This window comes from Gallinula chloropus, assembly GCF_964237585.1.
Source record: "Gallinula chloropus genome assembly, chromosome: 3".
Taxonomy (NCBI): domain Eukaryota; kingdom Metazoa; phylum Chordata; class Aves; order Gruiformes; family Rallidae; genus Gallinula; species Gallinula chloropus.
In genome coordinates, this window is record NC_140087.1 from 94,942,645 (window position 1) to 94,961,300 (window position 18,656).

Consider the following 18,656-nt stretch of genomic DNA (forward strand, 5'->3'; position numbering starts at 1 on the left):
CTACGTATTATAAATATATACTATAAACAAAGCAACTTGATCAGAGTAAGTGATAAAAGTGATAAAAGGACAAAAGATAGAAGTTGAGGAGTTACAATGTTGAATAATAGCCTTACAGATAGAAGACAGCGAAGACCAAGCTTGGGAAATCTGGCTATGAAAAAGCACAGTGAGACAAGCTACTAGGCAGAAATAAACACAAATGCAGTAATGAGTTGGGGGGGAGTGGACACCCAAACAACAGATCAGCGGTAAAGACAAACACTTAAAACTGGGCAAGCTATATCCCACTACACTTTGAGACCTCACTATAAAAAGTTCACTGGGAGCAAGGAGTCAAAGAATTAAGGATGGGGAACAAGGTAAAAAGAACACAGTGTGCAAGAACAAACATCAAAGAAATGAGGAAACCTACAGAAAAAATAATTAATGGGATATATTATGAAAGGATTAGTAATTATCTACATAGAAGACTGCTCCTTTAATCTACAGGAAATAAAGAATTTCTGTAGGACGCAACAGACACATAATACATACATTATTCTTAGGATCTTTTAGATTGAACATTAAACTTCTGTATTTGTTCTTATACTTCGAGTCAGTGTCCCGAAAAAAAGAAAACAGCTCTTTCTCAATCCTTGTGGCAACTTTTGCTGCTCTTTCCTCAGGAATTTTTAAACTGGAGTCTGTTAATCTGTGAGAGAGCACAAGGGCAAAAATTACCAGATGCTTCCAATTTTCTTTGCCTTCTGAAAGGAAGTAATTATAAACACAAATTAGTAATTTCATTTAATAATATAACTTTACCTTTTCATCAGAATTTCCTTAAGGGACTGCTTGACACTTTGTCTTATTTGATCAGCAGAAGGTTTGGAAGCTGGCACAGCTGGCAGGTGTGGTGTACTAATAGATCCTTTCTCATTTTTCTTTTTCTTGATTTCTTGTTTCTCGTGAACACCTGATCAAAACACACAGAGTTAAAGCTACTCCACGCAAAGCTTACTGTTGCTGGATGTCATGAATTTTTATTTTTAAACTGCTTAGAACTGAACTTCAAGGAGAAGAAACAGACTCTAAGAGTGGTAGGTTTTTTTGGATTTGTTCTTATACTTTGAGTCAGTGCCCTGAAAAGATTCTGTGATTTTTGTGGGGTTTTTTTCCTTTAGTTTGGGTTTTTTCATTATTTGTTTTGGATTTTGTATTAGGTAGACTAATGCCGAAAAAACTCCCTTAGCACAAACAAGCAGGGTTTTTACTCTTCTACACTGAACCAAGATGACTGGTGCTCCTTAGCTTGATCTTAAGTAGGATTTTTGAATCTGAACATTTGTAAAAGCATAGATTGTTTTTTCAATGAGTAAGCTGAGAAATAACATACCAGGAAGCACTTAAGCATATTAGACTCTAAAATAGCATTTTTCATTAAACAGCACTTCTCTATCTGTCAGACGCTGTTTTCATTATAATCACATCTTCTGATTGAGGTAACAGTCACTCTTTAACAAGGCCATTGTAAGGCGCAGGTCATAAATAATAAAAATCATGGAAATTTCTAATCGAAATCATTACAGCATAAACACAAATTCCTTCAAACTTTAATTTTCAGAGTGCAAACTGAAAGCTCTTTTGTCTCAGCGTGGGAACATGTCACTGATTTAGAGCAATAGCCTTGTATTTATGAAAGCAATGGGAAATAATACTAATTAATTCAATTTCTACTTTGAAAAAATAAACTGAACTGATATAGATCTAACTTGAGTGTTTTCCAGTAAAAATAATCATTCCTTTGTTATTTCTGTCACCCATTGAGCGCAGCTTAAAACGCATTAATACCAGAAGCAAACTAACTACATTTTCAAGTAGCTATAAAAAAAATTTTCTTTCCCATTAAGCAGACTGGGTGGTTGGATCATCAACTCATTAATGTGACATTAACCCCTACCAAAATTACTGATTTCCCCTTCCTCACCAGCAAGGTGGCACAGATCTGAGACAGCTGCAATCTAAAGTATTCACGTGCTAGGCTTCTCAAGTACAGCAGCTCTAATGATGCTTTTATTTGCTCATCTCCTCACAAGGAGGATGAAGAACTGGAATAAAACCTTTTTAAAATGTTCCCTGAGGGGAAGTGGAAAACCTCCGCATGCCAGCAACACTTTGGTAAAGTTTCAACTGTCTGAAAAAAACAGACCGATATCAAGGAGGCAATGCGCAAATTAGCAATAAACAATATAAACACAATTCAAGTTCAGAGATCAAGACAAACGTACTGCTTAATAACTTTGCTAACTGCCCTAAATGAGACTAATCCTCCCCTCTATTAAAAATAATTTTTAACATTAACTTCTATTTTTAAATTGAAACTATAAAAATCTTTTTGTCATTTCTTAGTTCAATTAATGTATTTTAGAACAATTTTTTCATGGATGCCAAAGACTCATTTCACTCCATATTATTTACAATTAAAAAAAGATGTAAATTATTTTGTGACTCAGAATTTCAACGTGGAAGAGCAAAGTATTTGAAATCTGAAAGGGGTGAATTGCCCACATTTAGATTTACCTTTAACCCTGAAATTTTCAATTGCTTTCTTCCACCAAAAAGCACTTCTAGAATGCATAAGCACTGGCAAAAGATGAGAAGAAAAGATTTATTCCTTTTTTAAGGTAAGAATTCAAAGCTTGAGATTAGGACGTAAAATACATGGTTCTCACACAAAAATCTCACTACCTTTGCTGTTGAGATTTCAGTCCCAAATGGTAACAATTTCGTCTTACCATGATCTTAGAAGAATTATGATTCCTGGAAAGGAGCTAAGGAGGGCACACATGTCCCTTGGGTCTTTCAAATAAAATCTGATGGCTCAGTGTGCAATAAAACGTCTCCCTTTGAAATGAGTTGATCAAATTATATGTTGGTTTGTGCAAAAGACATCCATAAGTCCAAGAATAATTTATAAAGCAATTAAAATGCTTTTATGTACATTAAGCATTTAATAATATTTTACAGAAAAGCATTTGAAGAGTATTTTTTGCAATGTGAAATAAAGTTTACAGAGGTGGTTTTGTGTACTTTTTCTCCCATTATTATGTGAACATTCGCTACTACTCAAACAGCAGACACACATCTACACAGAAAACATCTGTGCGCTAAACAAAACTTAACAACAGATGAGAAATAAAGATCATAAATATCATGTGAACAAAGAGCTCTTCAGAGGACCATCACCTGCATTACAAAATGTAGTTTGAAAAACTGATGCTATAAAGAGAGCCATCATCTTTCACTGTACATGTGTGTGGATTACAATGGAGAGCACCAGAACTCACTACCTGATTTCATGGACCTTTCAGCCACACTGAGGGATTCTTTATTTATCTTTTCATTTTTATCTTCAGGGGACCGCCGAGGATTTACAGCCGTTTGTGATACTTTTCTAGCAGGAACGTGTTGCCCTTTCTTAGTATCTGAGTCTCTAGACTCAGATAAGTTCTTTCCATCACCAGATTCCTGAAATAAATGTTTACATATTAGAATACAGACATATTGTGGGCAGTGTGCAGATAAGCTCTATGCTAAAAACTACTATGTTTTCAGCTATCAAAAAAGGTCAGGGTTACCAATGAACAGCCCTTAACAAGTATCCACAAGAAAGTCACTTTTGGTCACTGTACACGAAAATTAAACAGATTAGCTTACATGTCAGAATTAAAAAACTACTATTCAAAAATAACACATGATCAGTAAGACGCTGTATGCTACAAGACTCAAAAGAGTTGTAATAAAAACATCTTACTGAAGGTAGGGAGGGTTTTCAGAGGGATCTGAACAGACTGGACAGATGGGCTGAGACCAACAGGATGAGGTTGTAGAGTCCTGCACATGGGTCATAACAACCCCATGCAGCAGTAGAGGCTTGGGGAAGACTGGCTGGAGAGCTGTCAGGCAGAGGAAGACCTGGGAGTGTTGGCTGACTGCAGACTGCAGTGTGCCCAGGAAGGTCAACAGCATCCTGGCTTGTATCAGAAATAGTGTGGCCAGTAGGTCTAGGGAAGTGATTGCCTCTGTACTTGGCACTGGTGAGGCCACACCTTGAGTGCTGTGCCCAGTTCTGGGCTGCTCACCATAAGGACATTGAGGTCCTGGCACGAATCCACAGAATGGCAACCAGGCTGGTGAAGGGGCTGGAGGGCAAATCCTATGAGGAGCAGCTGAGGGAGCTGGAGCTGTTTAGCTTGGGGAAGAGGAGGCTGAGGGGAGATCTTATCACCACCTGCAACTACCTGGAGGGAGGTCATAGAGAGGTGGGCAATGGTCTCTTCAGCCAAGTGACAGGTGATAGGATGAGGGGAAATGGCAAGAAGCTGTGCCAGGGCAGCTTCAGATTAGACGTTAGGAAAAAATTCTTCACTGAAAGAGCTGTTGGGATGTGGAACAGGCTGCTCAGGGAGGTGGTTGAGTCACTTAGTAATGAGGTTTCAAATAAGACTCACAAAAATTGTTTGGAACATAGTATACTAAATGGCAGGGGTTAGGAGGAAACTCATTCCATCCCCAATAAAGAACATAATTTTAAGCATTAAGACTCACCCTTCTGAAGATTTTGACTTTGTGCTTTCCAGTGTCCTCTGTTTGCTTTGTTACAGCTGTTACATTTAGGTTAGGTGCTTGCTTCGACATCCCCTGTTTTTCACATTCAATTGCTTTTTCTTCTCTATGGATTTCAAGTTTCACTTGAGTATCTGGCATACTTTGATCAAAACACTCCATTTTTTTGTCCTCTTCAGCACAGCATTTCACGCACACATATTCTTTATCTTCTTCACCCATCTGCTGCGCTTGAGAAAGACTCAGTCCAACACAATCACCATGAAACCAATCATCACATCTACCACAGCCCACCATAAATCTGAAAACAAAAGAAGAGAAAAGTCAGTGTACAGACTAAACAGAAGATACAGCAACTTAAGTACAACATACCACACTTATTTTGATTTGTGCACCTCAACAATTCCTTCTTACCTGGTAAGTGATTTTCTTTGTAGCTTTACATCCCTCTCCAGCCTTACGACATGGTATGATCTTCCTGAGAAACACGCTTTTTGACTTTTTTTCTTTTGCAATAGTCCAAGAGGATATCATAACCTCATACATTTTTTTGTAACCTGCCCCCAAATCCTATCAACAGGGTTTTTTTCAGACTACTGTTAAAATAAAATTGACTGGGGGGGGTGGGGGAGGTGGTGAGAGGAGCGGGGAGAGAAATCAACACTTCTTCTACCCAGCAAACATTTGTTTGAAAAGTCTCAAAAAGGAAGTTTTCTTGCAAGTGCATATTATCTTTGCTTTCCTTCAACTACAATCTCCTTACAGGAGAAACATATCGACTACAACATTCCATAGCAGTAAGAGGTATCTGAGAATTTTGACAAATATGTAATCACAGAAAAATCAAGATATTCCACATGAATTGGTATTTTATATCATATTCCATATACCATTATTATTGAATTGTTTGGGGACAGGAGTTTGGCTCCCAGCTACATCTGCCCAGCTGACAGTGACTGGCTGGCTAGTTTTAAGTAAGATACATGCCACTTCTGTGTTACTCAGCTATTTTATTCACAGCTAGTAGTTACTTAAAGAATGTTTCAAACATTAACATAATTTAAAGGACATTTTTCATCTCTCAGTCACTTAAAGCTTTTGTTATTTGAAAGCTGAAGTAACATTAGGTACAGGTAGTATTTTCAAAGTGTCAAAGAGATCGCTTGTTCTAAAATAAAGCCTCAATTTCTGACTGTTTTGCAGAAAATATTTTGAAAACGTCGGTAGGTATCACTAGGACCTAACTGCACTGAAAGGCATAATTACCAGTGGAACTATCTTGGAAGGATGTGGACTTTCAAAGTTTGGTTGAACTCCTCAATCAACCTTTTTCAGGAGACTTAACTAGTAGTAATTATTTTCTACAATCAGTTCTTATAATAATGAATTTTAACACCATTACTAAAGATCTGCTTTTGAATGACATAAGATCTCTTGCATTATCCACTTACGTTCTTCCTCCTTCTGTGTGTCTGTTTCTTGCTTACAAAAAATATATTAAATATATGCACTATGATAGATATTCCCTGGATTAATCTAGAAAGACCACAAGTGCTATGATGAAAAGCATGCCTTGTTAATACTGAAAAAATTACTGAATTAATAGCTTTTAAATTCCATAGCAGACCAACCTGAATTAAAAAACAATTAAGTGAAAATGCTGGATGGTTCAGGTGTATATTCAACAGGCTACATACACAGACCTGCAAACCCTGTTTCTTTAATTTACTATCCAAACAATCTCTTTTCTAAGAGGACTCCAGGGAAAATGATTCCTATTAAGGATAGGATTTGCTATCTGCTGACTTAGCTACTTTGGAAAACCATATAAATATTATAGAATATGCTTACAGGAATTCTCATTCACCACAACTGTGGGTGAACACCCCAGACGGTTTGATGGAGGTACTATACTCCATAAACAACGGGACCTCAAGAGATGAAGTATCAATTTAACAGCAGATGTTTGAAACACAAGAAAAGGAAAGTACTGTGACTTTATGTTCTGTCCTTGCTCACCCAAAATAAATCAGGATTAATTTCTGCTGAATAGCATTTTGAAGCAAAATGAGTGTGAGAAGCATTAAATCTCCGGTAGTTTGAGTAAAGGTCATTTCTAGCCTCACTAGGCTATGACTTTTTTTGCTAGATTTGAATAAACCAGTTTAATCTAGGTTGCAAAGAAAACTATGCTTTCTTGTGCAATTATTTTTTCCTGAGCTACAAGTACATATCTGGCATTAGTCATGACTAGCAAACTGTATCTGCCCATCTACTTAGTAAGTTTCCATTAGGAAGGCAGAGGTTCCTTCACGATGTGCAAGTACAACTTTTTCAGATTCATGTTCCAGCAGAATGAAGATACAAGGAAACACTGGGAGACAACTGCTTCTGATGGTCTTTACCAGAGTAATACCATAGCATTCCAAAACACAATAGGAGGAGAAAAAAGAAAAAAAAAATGAAAAGAAAAGAGAGAGCCTAGAGCCAAACACACAATGGCAGGAAACACAGCCTGTTTAACAACTGCGAGGATCCACGAGAGGATGCTTTACATAGGATACATCTCACACCACAGCACGAATACATTAGAAAAGCTTTGGGAACTGGTTACAAAAATTCCAAACATAAGGTTTTCTACAGAACTAAAACAAGATCAAAGCATACAGTCAAGTGCTTCATTCCTAAAGGATATTTTAGTGTACTAATGAATTAATGCCTTTCGGTTAAAAACAGAAGGAAAGCAAAATACACCATCTTCAAGTCACAATTCCTACTTTGATTTTTATTAGAAATACACGGTGGATTTTTCCCTGCTTGGAACCTAAAGACTAATTTGTTGAATGAGTGAGGCTGATTGCAACCTTTAGCAACCAAACCAAAACTCTGGTTATTTGGAAACAAAACTCAATTTGCAAAAAAGCAAGGGGAGAAATTCGAGAGACTAGAATACACAAGATGCTGCACATCTTCCAACTTTAAAATGGCAGGACATAGAATTTTTCAGCTTAGCTCACACACAAAGTGGTCAAGTGGGACAGTGTGTGATGAGTAAAGCTCCAGATACACATCCAGTCTTAGAACTTTATTTCCAGGTCTATCAAAAAGAGTAAAAACCTATAATAAATATGGGTCTGAAACAGATCATTCTTCCCTATGAATACACACCAAGACAGACAGATGTCATTCAAGCCATCTCAAGCAAACCACTGAAGATAAAATATCCGTTTGTTTTCATTCCAGTCTTCACAATAGGGTTTCAGTTACACTGTATTTATATACACACAGTACAACTTCAGAGTTCAGAATTCAGAATTCAGAGACTGAGACTCTAAAGAGAATCTGGAAATGTCCATGAAGCCCTGTACTAAAAACGAGAACGCAGTGTTCACAATTGTCTTGCCTAAACCTAGTTAAACAAAATGGTAAAGGGAAACACTGGTTCTGCCTGCCTAAAAAATTCACTATGAGTATTTTCACACTAGTCACTGCAAGACTGTGGCTTCTGAGGCTGGGACAGAACATACTGATTTTAATACCAGTAATGCAAATAATCCTTTTTACTATAAGGCCGTTTATATCTGTTTCACTCATCTGAACACAAAGCACAATAACAGTAGTTGGGTAACTGGCGGTGCTCAAAGACTAAAGAGAGGAGTGAAGGAAAACGGAAGCCTGGCTTGAAGGATCAAGGATGTCTTCTTGCACAGCTGTCAGTTGTGACTGAAGAGGTTCTGATATCTTGGACTATTAACACACCAAAGTTTCTGACTGCAGATTGCTTCGAGTTTGAGGTGCAGAAGTTTTACCCATGTTGTAAGGCTGGATTGGAAGATGTAAAGCTGAAAAAGAAAAAAAAAAAAAGAAAAATGTGTTTTAAAATATTAAATCATGCCACATTCAAAACCAGAAATGTTTTTACTGGAGCTTAATATAAAAACAAGATTTTGTTTAAGAAAAATGTAAAAGTAGCTGGCAAGTGACAGCATGCAGTACTATAGGCCACTGGAACCTCTGCATACAGTATGTTATTGTTTCATTCCTTATAAAGAAACCTCCTGGCACTTACACATCAACACGAAAAGATGCACCTTAAAATCAGAAAGTAACAGATGATGCATAAATAGACAAAACAATTAATGCAAACCTTCCAGAATCTCTCTTCAGATTGTGAGATTTTATTTGGTGTGTTAATTGTACTAAATGAAATTTATCTGTTAGGTGAAAACACAGGCTTGGACAATTTATTTCAAAATATACAGGCAATGTTTTAAAATTAATTTACATTCATTCAATTTATGTAACAAAAGCAAACTTCCAGAGAACTCCACTACTGTGAAGGAAGGTTTTCAAAGTAAAGTGGGCAGAAACCATCTTATTCATAAATCTGCTTGTTGTAAAGCTACACTTACAAGTAAAATAAGATACAGAATTGGGAACTGTCAGACTAGTTCAGCGTAGGGCAGTAATCAGTGTTTTAAGATTAATGTGAGTTGCATTGCCACAGCAAAGCATTTACTTCAGAAATAAATGCCCCTCTCTCCTCTTTAGTCCTTCGTATTGGTGGTACAGAGCATAGGGAAAAGAATGCTGTAAGACTAAAATCTTAACAACAAAAACCCCACTAAAATAAACTATTCAAAACAGCACCTCAACCCTGAACTCACCTACAATGACTAAAAGCACTCTTCATGCATTTTTAAGGACATAACTATTTAAAGCATGTCCCTCATCTGCACTGTGCCCTCCCACCCCCAATGGCATCATTCACCAATTTTCTATCAAATCTGCTGTAAAATTGCATTAGCATTGCAACCGTCTCAGCTCCACTGATGTTACCACGCAGTCACTGTGAGAGCAGAGACACTGCATGGAGGCAACTGTTTTTCCTTCAGCTAATAAAGATGTTACTAGGAGAGCAGACATTCACAGCCGCTTTACCAGAGCCTACGTTCCGCATCAGTGAAACGGTTTGGGCTTGAGTCAAAGCTCAAGTGAAGCGAGTGTCCAAAAAACCAAAACAACCAACCCAAAAAACCACCAACTAAGGGATGCTCCATTACCAGTGGATTCTACCCACGCTGCATCTTGCAGGATCAAGATTGTATGTTTCATAAACTGCAGAAATACACACATACTTTATAAACCTACTCATTTCAGGCAATTCATGCTATCCATCTGCCGGTTTCCCTAATGGCATTGATATTAATAATAAACCTACCGCACCACAGTAACATAATCCATACTAACAAAATGATACAGCTCTAAATATAAAACCAGGCTGGAGTCCTTCTACTCACTAATTACATATTACAGCTGTTTTGTTTACACTGTCATTCATTTTTTCTACAGCTGCAGGTGGACATCGATGTTGCAAAATGTTTCACAGTGGAAACCAGCAGTAAGAGAGGCTGAAAACTTAACAGCACCATCGCTGGCTATAAACGTATGACTTCTTGCATAACCTGCATTTTAGCATATTCATACTATTCAATGAACATGTAAGGCATCATAATTATTCTAATTACTGTTTCTCCTGAAGAATGTTGTCACAACAATGATTCATTCACGGTACATGCATCCACCCTTTAAAAAAAAGCACATGTAACTTAAGGGTGGTTATGAATTTGAAGCCTTAATCTCCTTCCTCAGCCATTCTTTTGTATGAGCTGTGCAAATTATATGATCACCCAGTTCCAAAATATTAGCACTATTAAAAAAAAAAAAAAACAAATGCTCTTATAATAAATACACGAAAAAACATTTAGATTTTTTTTACTTCATGAGCCCAAGTAATTTTCTGTATTACAGTTGTGTAGAACCTTTAGTGACTACATGCATGCAGATCAGAGATGTGCATGCTAAACCAACTCCTGCACTTTCAAATTAATTGCCTTTCACAGTATTAGTAACTTTATATTAGAGCAGAGCTGAAATATGGGGAAAAAGAAGACCTTCAATAAAACTCTGGTCCTCCACCACCTAATTTTTCTGTGAGCTCCAAGAAGGCCAATTTGTCTAACTGCACAAACTACATGATCAAATCATACCACTATGAACAGAAAAAGAAAACACAAAACAATAGAGAATGCCTGAACTCCTACAGCCTATTAACTTTACTAGAATTGCAGGAATCAGAAGAGGAAGTCACCAGCAACAAATGCAAGTTACAAACTTCCCTCTTGATATAATGCTTTCTAGAAACCAGTTTAAGTTACGTATTATTATTAATCAGAAATCAGTGGTATGTCTCCAATTAAAGAACACCAAGTGGAGACAAAATGCCAGTTGCCTATCTGTCCAAGAACAGAATGAGTTCAGCTTTTCAGCCTGCAGAGAACCTGAACATCTACAGCAAAGCTACAGATTTTATACTCACAGAATGGTTTGGGTTGGACAAGACCTTATAGATCATTCAGGTAAAGACGCCCTGATGAGGACAGTGACATCCTCACTAGACCAGCTTGCCTAAAGCCCCATCCAACCTGGCCTTGAACCAGAAAGATGCATATGATGCATTCAGGAAAAAAGCCTACAGTAGCAAATTTCACAGTGTCTGCAGAGCTACCATCTTCATCTAGCTCTATACAAGGTCATCCTCTTCTCACAGGTAACAGTGACAGGACAAGCGGGAAAGGCTACAAGTTGCAGCAGGGCAGGTTGAGGTTAGAAATTAGGAGAAACTTCCTGTCAGAAGAGTGGTTAGAAATTGGAACAGGTTGCCCAGGAAGGTGGTGGAATCACTGACCCTCAGGATGTTTAAGGAAAGGTTGGATGAGGTATTTAGGGTTTAGTTATTCATGGTTTAGTTAGTAATATAGATGGTAGAGGGACAGTTGAACTAAGTATCTTGGAGGTCTTTCCCAACCTTAATAATTCTGTGATTCTATGAAACTGAGGCAGTAACTTCAACATGTAATGTTGTTCTGTGCCACAAGCATACCCATACACATATAACGTACAGATGAATGAAATTTTATGTGTATGATTTATGTTACTAGGTGATGAGAAAACATCTGGCAGCAATACAGCAACGAACGCACTAGCAAAGTAAACAAGTTCAATGCAATGCTGAGTAACAAATTCAAACTCTGCACTGAAAAAAACCGAACACAAAACCAAATCTGTTTCAGAAATGCTGAGAATGACTAAGTACAAAAAGTTACATTGTAGTTGTCTGACTTGCCCCAAAACATACTGTTTTGTTTTCATATGAAAGAACAAATATTTTTTAGTTATTTTGCAAAAGTAAGCCTCTGAATGGGAATCAGCACAACATATCAGAAAGCCAACTGAAACAACTACTCCTAAAGCCAAAGGCTGACCACCCATTCTCTGGATATGAAATGATATGAAGATATGAAATACAAGACAGCTATTTTGATTCCATTTATAACCCTCAAGACTATTGGAAAACAGAGCATGGATAGTAACTGCTGAAAGCTCAGATGCCAAAGAATGAGAATCTATTAACAGGAAAAAAGAAAACATGCATGCCTTTTATAAAGCAAGACATGTTATAACATGTTATAAACCTTTTGAACACACAAGTCGCATCTGTTAAAAAGGATTCCCAGCCAAATCCATTGCTTTTGCCATGGAAAGTAAGCATACTTTAACGTGGTCAGCAAATTAATACATGTATTCCTAAAAATATAAACTGACTCCACTTGACAGGTGCTGATTCTGAAATAAAACACACAATATCTGACTCCTACTGTTCCAGGAGGCACAGTTAAGATTACTCTGGGGCCATGAAAGTACTACATAAACATCTGCCCTTTGGGGATTCTGTACAAAAACAAGGCTGATGAAATTATTTCCAGACATTCTCGTCAACCTGAATACTTTTTCCAAGCTTAGTATTACATTAACAAGAAGTTAGTGGCTTTGCATTTATTTTAGGGAATACAAAAAGTTCAGGTGAGTATTATTTTGCAGCCTGAATTCTAAATGTGTTTCGTTAACCCAACATACTGCAAAGCCCTAACACATGTTATTTCCCAACTCGGGGCTGCAACTTCAGTTCTTTTTCTACAAGTAATTTGCACCCCAGCATCAATAAGAATTTCCAATGTTTAAATAACCACAGAGCAGAATATAAAGACAGTTTCAGATCTATGCTCTGCCTGAATTAATTTACTGTCATATGACAATATTTGTCACACACTTTCTCCTTTTCTCCTATACAATGAACAGAGGAAAAAAAAGGAGGAAACCAAAGGTCCTTGAAAAGCAATCCACAAAGTGGTGGAAAAAACCCAACTTATAGCTATAGTCAATTTTGATAGGTTTTTTTATCATTTTTCCAAGTAATAGAAGTGAAATTTAAAAAGTTGGTTTTGAGGGGTTTTTTTTTTTTTTCCTGCACTGTACTGAAAACATTTTCTTGTTCTAGCACTAACAAGTACAAAAATGCCCAGGGACTTGGAGACAGGAGATTTGGTTCCTGTTGTATCTTAGTGACATCAAGCGAATCTGAGAGGATTGAGAGTTCTTATTTGCAGCATACAATGCCAGAATAAAAGTAATTTGAAAAATTAAAACTTCAGGTTTTATAACAGTGATGATAAAAAGTGCTGGACTGACAGCCTTATGAAAAGTGCTGGACTGAAAGCCTTATGCCTTTTTTTATTAAGCATGGGACACAGTACTGTAACTTTCTAACTCCCTAATTTGTCTGTCATGTTTTATATACAAAAACTTTGTTTATGTACTAAGTATCTTTCTATAATTAGTGTATCTGATCTTTTCCCGCTAAAACTGCTGGGTTTGTAAACAGTTTAGTAACACAGACATATTAAAAAATAGAAGTAAAAATCCAAGACTGACATTACAAGTTGAGGATACTTGTAATAACCCTCAGTGGCAACTCTTGGACTCTTCAACCTCAGCTGGTGATCCATACGTTGTACTATTTTTCAGTGTAAAAAAATTGCAGTGGTAAGAGCTGGCAATGGAAAATTGTTTTGTTGCATTTATTCCTGCATGAATGTATCTTCTATCTTCTGTAGCATTACTTTGACTTCATAAACTAAAATAAGCACATTTAGCTCTGCCTCAGTGTTCTATCTTGCCAGTATTGGTTAGATCCATTTAGTATTAAAAATCAAGTCTTTCTGAACTTTAACAAGACATTCAGAACAAGAAAATCCATAGAATGTTTAAAATGTTAGCAAAAATCCTAAGAAACTAAGACAAGTTCAACTCAAACCAAAATTTTTAACAGATATCAAGCAGTTTAAACCCCAAATATGCGTTTCTGCTGTAAAATATCCACAGAAGCATTTTCGTATCATGAAGGAGCCTTTTTGAATTTAAACAATTAATTGAATGGCTACTGGTGTACTTAATATCACCATGGTAATACACGGGGGTAAGAACTAAGGAAATGCAAACTGTATACAATTAAACACTATAACAGAGGCATAAATGGTAGAGAGACAGACCTACTACTAAAAGGACTAATAAAACCAACACAACAGAAACCACCACCATAAGGACCTCGGTTGGAGCACCCTTTCAGCCAGTTAATTCTCACCAAGCAGGCAGAGCAAACATAGCATTAATTCTTTTAATGGACCACATTGATGCAGTTACTGTAGTTGCTCAGTAAAGGAATTTTATGCATTTGTTTTTCAGATATGATATAATAAGTCAATGAAACTCAGAAGGGCTCTTCGTAGATAGAAATGAATGCTATAAAAACCTCAGCCGCCAAAAGTAATTGTTCCATATTTCACTCTGATATACAAAGTTCTAAAGAACATTCACTAAAAATGACTTCTCTCATGTAAGCAAAGGACTAATAAGAAACATCTTCAATCTGAAATTAAAAATAAAAAGCTGGCAGGCAAAACTAAATATGAAAAAATACTTCAATATCAAACCCAGATGGAAAAGGTTAACACACTCTTATTCTTGGACTAATAGTTCATTAGTGGAACTCAATGGCCTTTTTCAGTTCACTTACAGTGTAAAAGAATAAGTTTTGTCACAAAGGGACATTATCAACTTCAGATCTAACCTCATCACTAGGTTTAGTTAAAGGCAATTTCAGGTATGTCCCCATGGAAGTTTTATAAGGGTTTCTTGAGACTGGTGCTCTACCCCCTCCCCAACTATTTGATTACTTCTGCTATATGAAAGTCTCACAGCAATAATTATACAAATTTTAACAAGCTTCTGAAGCTCTAGGTATAAAAATGACACTTCTACTAGTTAAAAGTCATGTGCAAAACAAGTATTTGATTTTTTTGGTTGACGGTGATTGTCCAGCTTAAGAGTTCTCTGGAAAGAAGGAAATGGCAATCTGTAACAGACATCTTAGTCTTATTTCTGTTCTGTGAAAAAAAGATCAAGTTTAAAGTACGTATGTTAATAGCATAGTGGAATTACATATACTTCAGAAATTCATACACATAAAAAAACACTTCTAGTAAAAACTTCTGACCAAACTAGTTTCTAATGCTCTATTTAAAGACAAAAAAAAAAAAGTGTATGAGTGCAAAGGAAACTAACTGACAGAATAGAAGACAGGCTTCCATTACAACACCATGCCCTTTTGTTTTGGCACCAGCAGAATGAAACATCTGGTAAGACAGGAAAAAAATATCTTCCAAGACGAATAATAAACTCCTCAGACACAGAGCCACACACACCTGTTGCCATGTGGCTTTTTGCAAAAGCCACACTGCTTGCTGGGTACCCAGACATGTTTGCTTTCACTAGCAGAGTTATGTTCCAAGCCTTCTCGCTTAACAGTTGAAATGTTATCCGGAATGAACAATGGTGGCTCATCAAGTGAAAGACTTTTGCTACTTCTTCTCTGGCGAGGCTGGAGATTCTTATCAATTCTTTTTGATTTATTTTTTTCTTTCTCATCCTCAGGGGGATCTTTTGTCTCTGCCTCTTCCTTTGTGGAACTATTCGGTTTTAACACAGTAGCAAGCTGGTGTTTCTGACCCTGGGCTTGCTTCTGACCAAGACTTGAAACATGCCCCGATAATGGGTGCGAGGAGTGGTGGGTGTCTTTAGAACAGCTTTGCTGAGTAGGAGATTTCTCAGTTGCTCTTTGAATAGCTGACTTCTGTATTGGCCCAGAAGCCTGGGCTCTGGGTATTTTCTTCAGCATTGTATTGGTCTGCTTTTTTACTGTCACCCCTGAAACACTGCTCTTTGCTTTCAAAACCAGATCAGATTGTTTCTTCCTAATTTTTACTGGGTTACTTGGATGCTGATGACTCTCTTGCTCATCTGCATTCCGCTTAAGACTTGCTGAAGATTGACTGTGAAGACCTGAAACAGTAAGACCAGCTCTTGTTCTTGAATGTGGTATTTCTTGTTGCCCTGTACCTGATTTCTGTCGAGTACTTGGAGTCATATTTTGCTTATTCTGTATTACCGATTTACTGTGACGAGGTCTAACGTTCTTTTCACATTTTGATGAAATTTGTTTATCATCATTCTGAAACTTTGATGTCTCAAAGCCTTCTACTTTAGTACTGCTTGTCTCCTGCTGTACATTTTGGCTTGTTTGGTCAAGAACAGTGCTTTCTAAAATGCTGTCTCCTGGTTCAGCAGATGTAAACTCTTTGCTTTTCAAATCTTTATTATCAAATTCTGTACCATCCAACAGTTTTGCAGATGAAGTTAGAGATTTCTCCACTCCCTTATCATCTACACTTACACATTCCTTTACTGACAATGTATTTTCATCAGGAACATCCACACTGTGGGAATCTAAACTGCAGTCAATTCCCTCTTCCGCAGAGCTGGACAAATTTGGAAAGGTCTCACAAACTTCACTTGGATTCACACAAACACTAGGTGGATCAGTAGCTTTTCCAGTTACACCACTTTGATCATCTTGTTCTGTTTTCTTCTCTGACTCCTCTGTTTTATTTTCAGTCTTTTCTTCTGAAGGAATTTCAGATTCCATTGAATCGCTCGCATCTTTTGTTTCATTTTTAACTGCAGTAATTTCAGCATCTGCAGATCCTGAACAAACTGACTCAACACTCCCAGATTCAGCCTTCGTTACAACCTCTGTTACGGCTTTTGTTTCTCCAGGAGAAGGAGAACAGGATCCTGTTAAATTAGCACAACTAAACTCTTGGGATGTTTCCTCAACTTTTGTCTGCTCTGGGGTTTCAGATTGTATTTCATTCACCTCTTCAGGACCAGGAAGACATTTTGTGTTAGTTTGGGATGCTGTTACTGCTGCTGCAGCTGTTCCTTCTGTCTGTCCTGAACGTCTTGTACTACGTCTAACTTCTTTAGGCTGTTCTATTTTCAAGGAAGCAGCAGCATCTGCCTCTTTAGCTGGACTCCTCTCTGGTTTCTGTCCAGCTTTTGGAGCAGATCCACTTTTTCCAGATGATTTCTTGGTAGTAACAGGAGGTACAACATTTGAACGCTTGGCTAGCGTGCTCTGTCGCAAACTCCGTACAGGTTCTAGGAAGGTAAAAAGAAAATATCTTAGCTATACCATGTCTTCCTTTCTGCAAAAACAAGACTTACACAAACAGAACTGATTTAGCTTACCAGACACAAAAGGAACTTAAAACTTATTTATTTGCTCAATTTAAAAACAAAACAAAACCCCACAAACCAAAATCATCCAAACTGTGTATTTTAAAAAGTTATCTACATTTCAATTTTACAGTGCCACAGTTTGCATGTAAAGTCTTATTCCAATGTCTATGAAAGTTTTCAATATTATATATAAAACAAGCAGCAGTAAAAAGGCAATCAAAATACACTCTACTTTTCTACTCCTCAAGCTTTTCTAAATCAAGTAAAAATTGCACGAGTTATACTGTAATTATAAGTATAGCTGTGAAGTTTACACAGCTTTTATGGAACACCATACATAGATCTGAAATCCAGCCACATTCTCACTTGACAGTATCTCTTACACTTTCTAAACAAGAAACAATTATTGTACGTTTTTAATAAGCATATTCACCAGCTTTATACCTCAGGTCTTTTCTGACTTCCCTATTAAGTAATTAAGGAGTTGGACTCAATGATCCTTATGGGTCACTTCCAACTCAGTATATTCTATGATTAATTTTGTATTTTTAACTCAACCTAGTCTATAGGGGGAAAAAGCAGGGCTGTCAATAACTCTATTACTTCGAGAAGTTAGAAATACCCTATCCATAATCAATTAGCTACCACACAGAATTTAAATATTTCATTAAATTACCTATTCAGCATATTGAGATGTTCTGATGAAAGACTTGACTGTAATTATTATAATATTGTTTAAAACAAAAAGAAAATACACAAATAAAAATAATCAAAATTTAATTGGTATTAAAGACCCCCGCTAACCTAATAATCCAATGCTGTTTGCAAATACAAGAGTCCTAATCTGGTGCAAACAGAAAGATTTAAATCTAAAAAAAATGCATTTAAGGACCACAGGCCACAAGGAAGATATCAAACATTTACTAAAGAAGAATTCAAATTAACACCTTATGGATGCCAACTTTAAAATAAAGTGTCTGTACTTAAATACACACAACCAAATAGCAATCGAATGGTCACCTTGTGCCATTAACCGAGGCGATTTTCTTGGTGATGTAACTGATGTTTCTTCACAACGGCTCCTCAAATTCCTGTTCGGTAAGACAAGCTCATCTTCATCGATGGCGTCATTACCACTCTCTTTAACTCCTTCTTCATCCATAATATCATCAAGACCAATAACTGGAAAAAAAAAAAAAATCAGGAAAGAGTCTAAAACTTAAAATAATCAAAAAATGTTGCAGCTGCAATGCTGAGCAAGTCAGGGGAAGAGACAGGGAAAATAAAGTGGCCATCTAAAACAAACAAGGGGGGTTGGGGGAAATGAAGAAAGGCAAGACAGAAAATTCCCATGTGAGGCAGTTTCAGTGTAGAAGAAGCTATCACCCAAAGCTTAAAATTTCTGTAGATAGTCCTTATAGCTTTTTGGTGGACTCACATTTTTATTGGTTTTTTTGCCACAGGAAGGTCCCCAGTCTTAGAGGATCAGCTGTCCCTCACTGTCCCTTCCC

General features: G+C 37.0%; 1 protein-coding gene across 1 annotated transcript in view; it reads right to left on the minus strand.

Moving 5' to 3' along the window:
* Window positions 1–18,307, minus strand: part of PHF3 (PHD finger protein 3) — a gene marked incomplete at its 5' end in the record, with an annotated part of 31,048 nt that extends 12,741 nt beyond the window's left edge. The window contains 6 exons of the mRNA XM_084261215.1: window positions 538–694; window positions 808–958; window positions 3,333–3,510; window positions 4,591–4,909; window positions 15,270–17,064; window positions 18,166–18,307. Coding sequence (XP_084117341.1) covers window positions 538–694; window positions 808–958; window positions 3,333–3,510; window positions 4,591–4,909; window positions 15,270–17,064; window positions 18,166–18,307 — 2,742 coding nt within the window. The remainder of the gene's footprint in view (window positions 1–537; window positions 695–807; window positions 959–3,332; window positions 3,511–4,590; window positions 4,910–15,269; window positions 17,065–18,165) is intronic.
* Window positions 18,308–18,656: the final 349 nt, after the last annotated feature.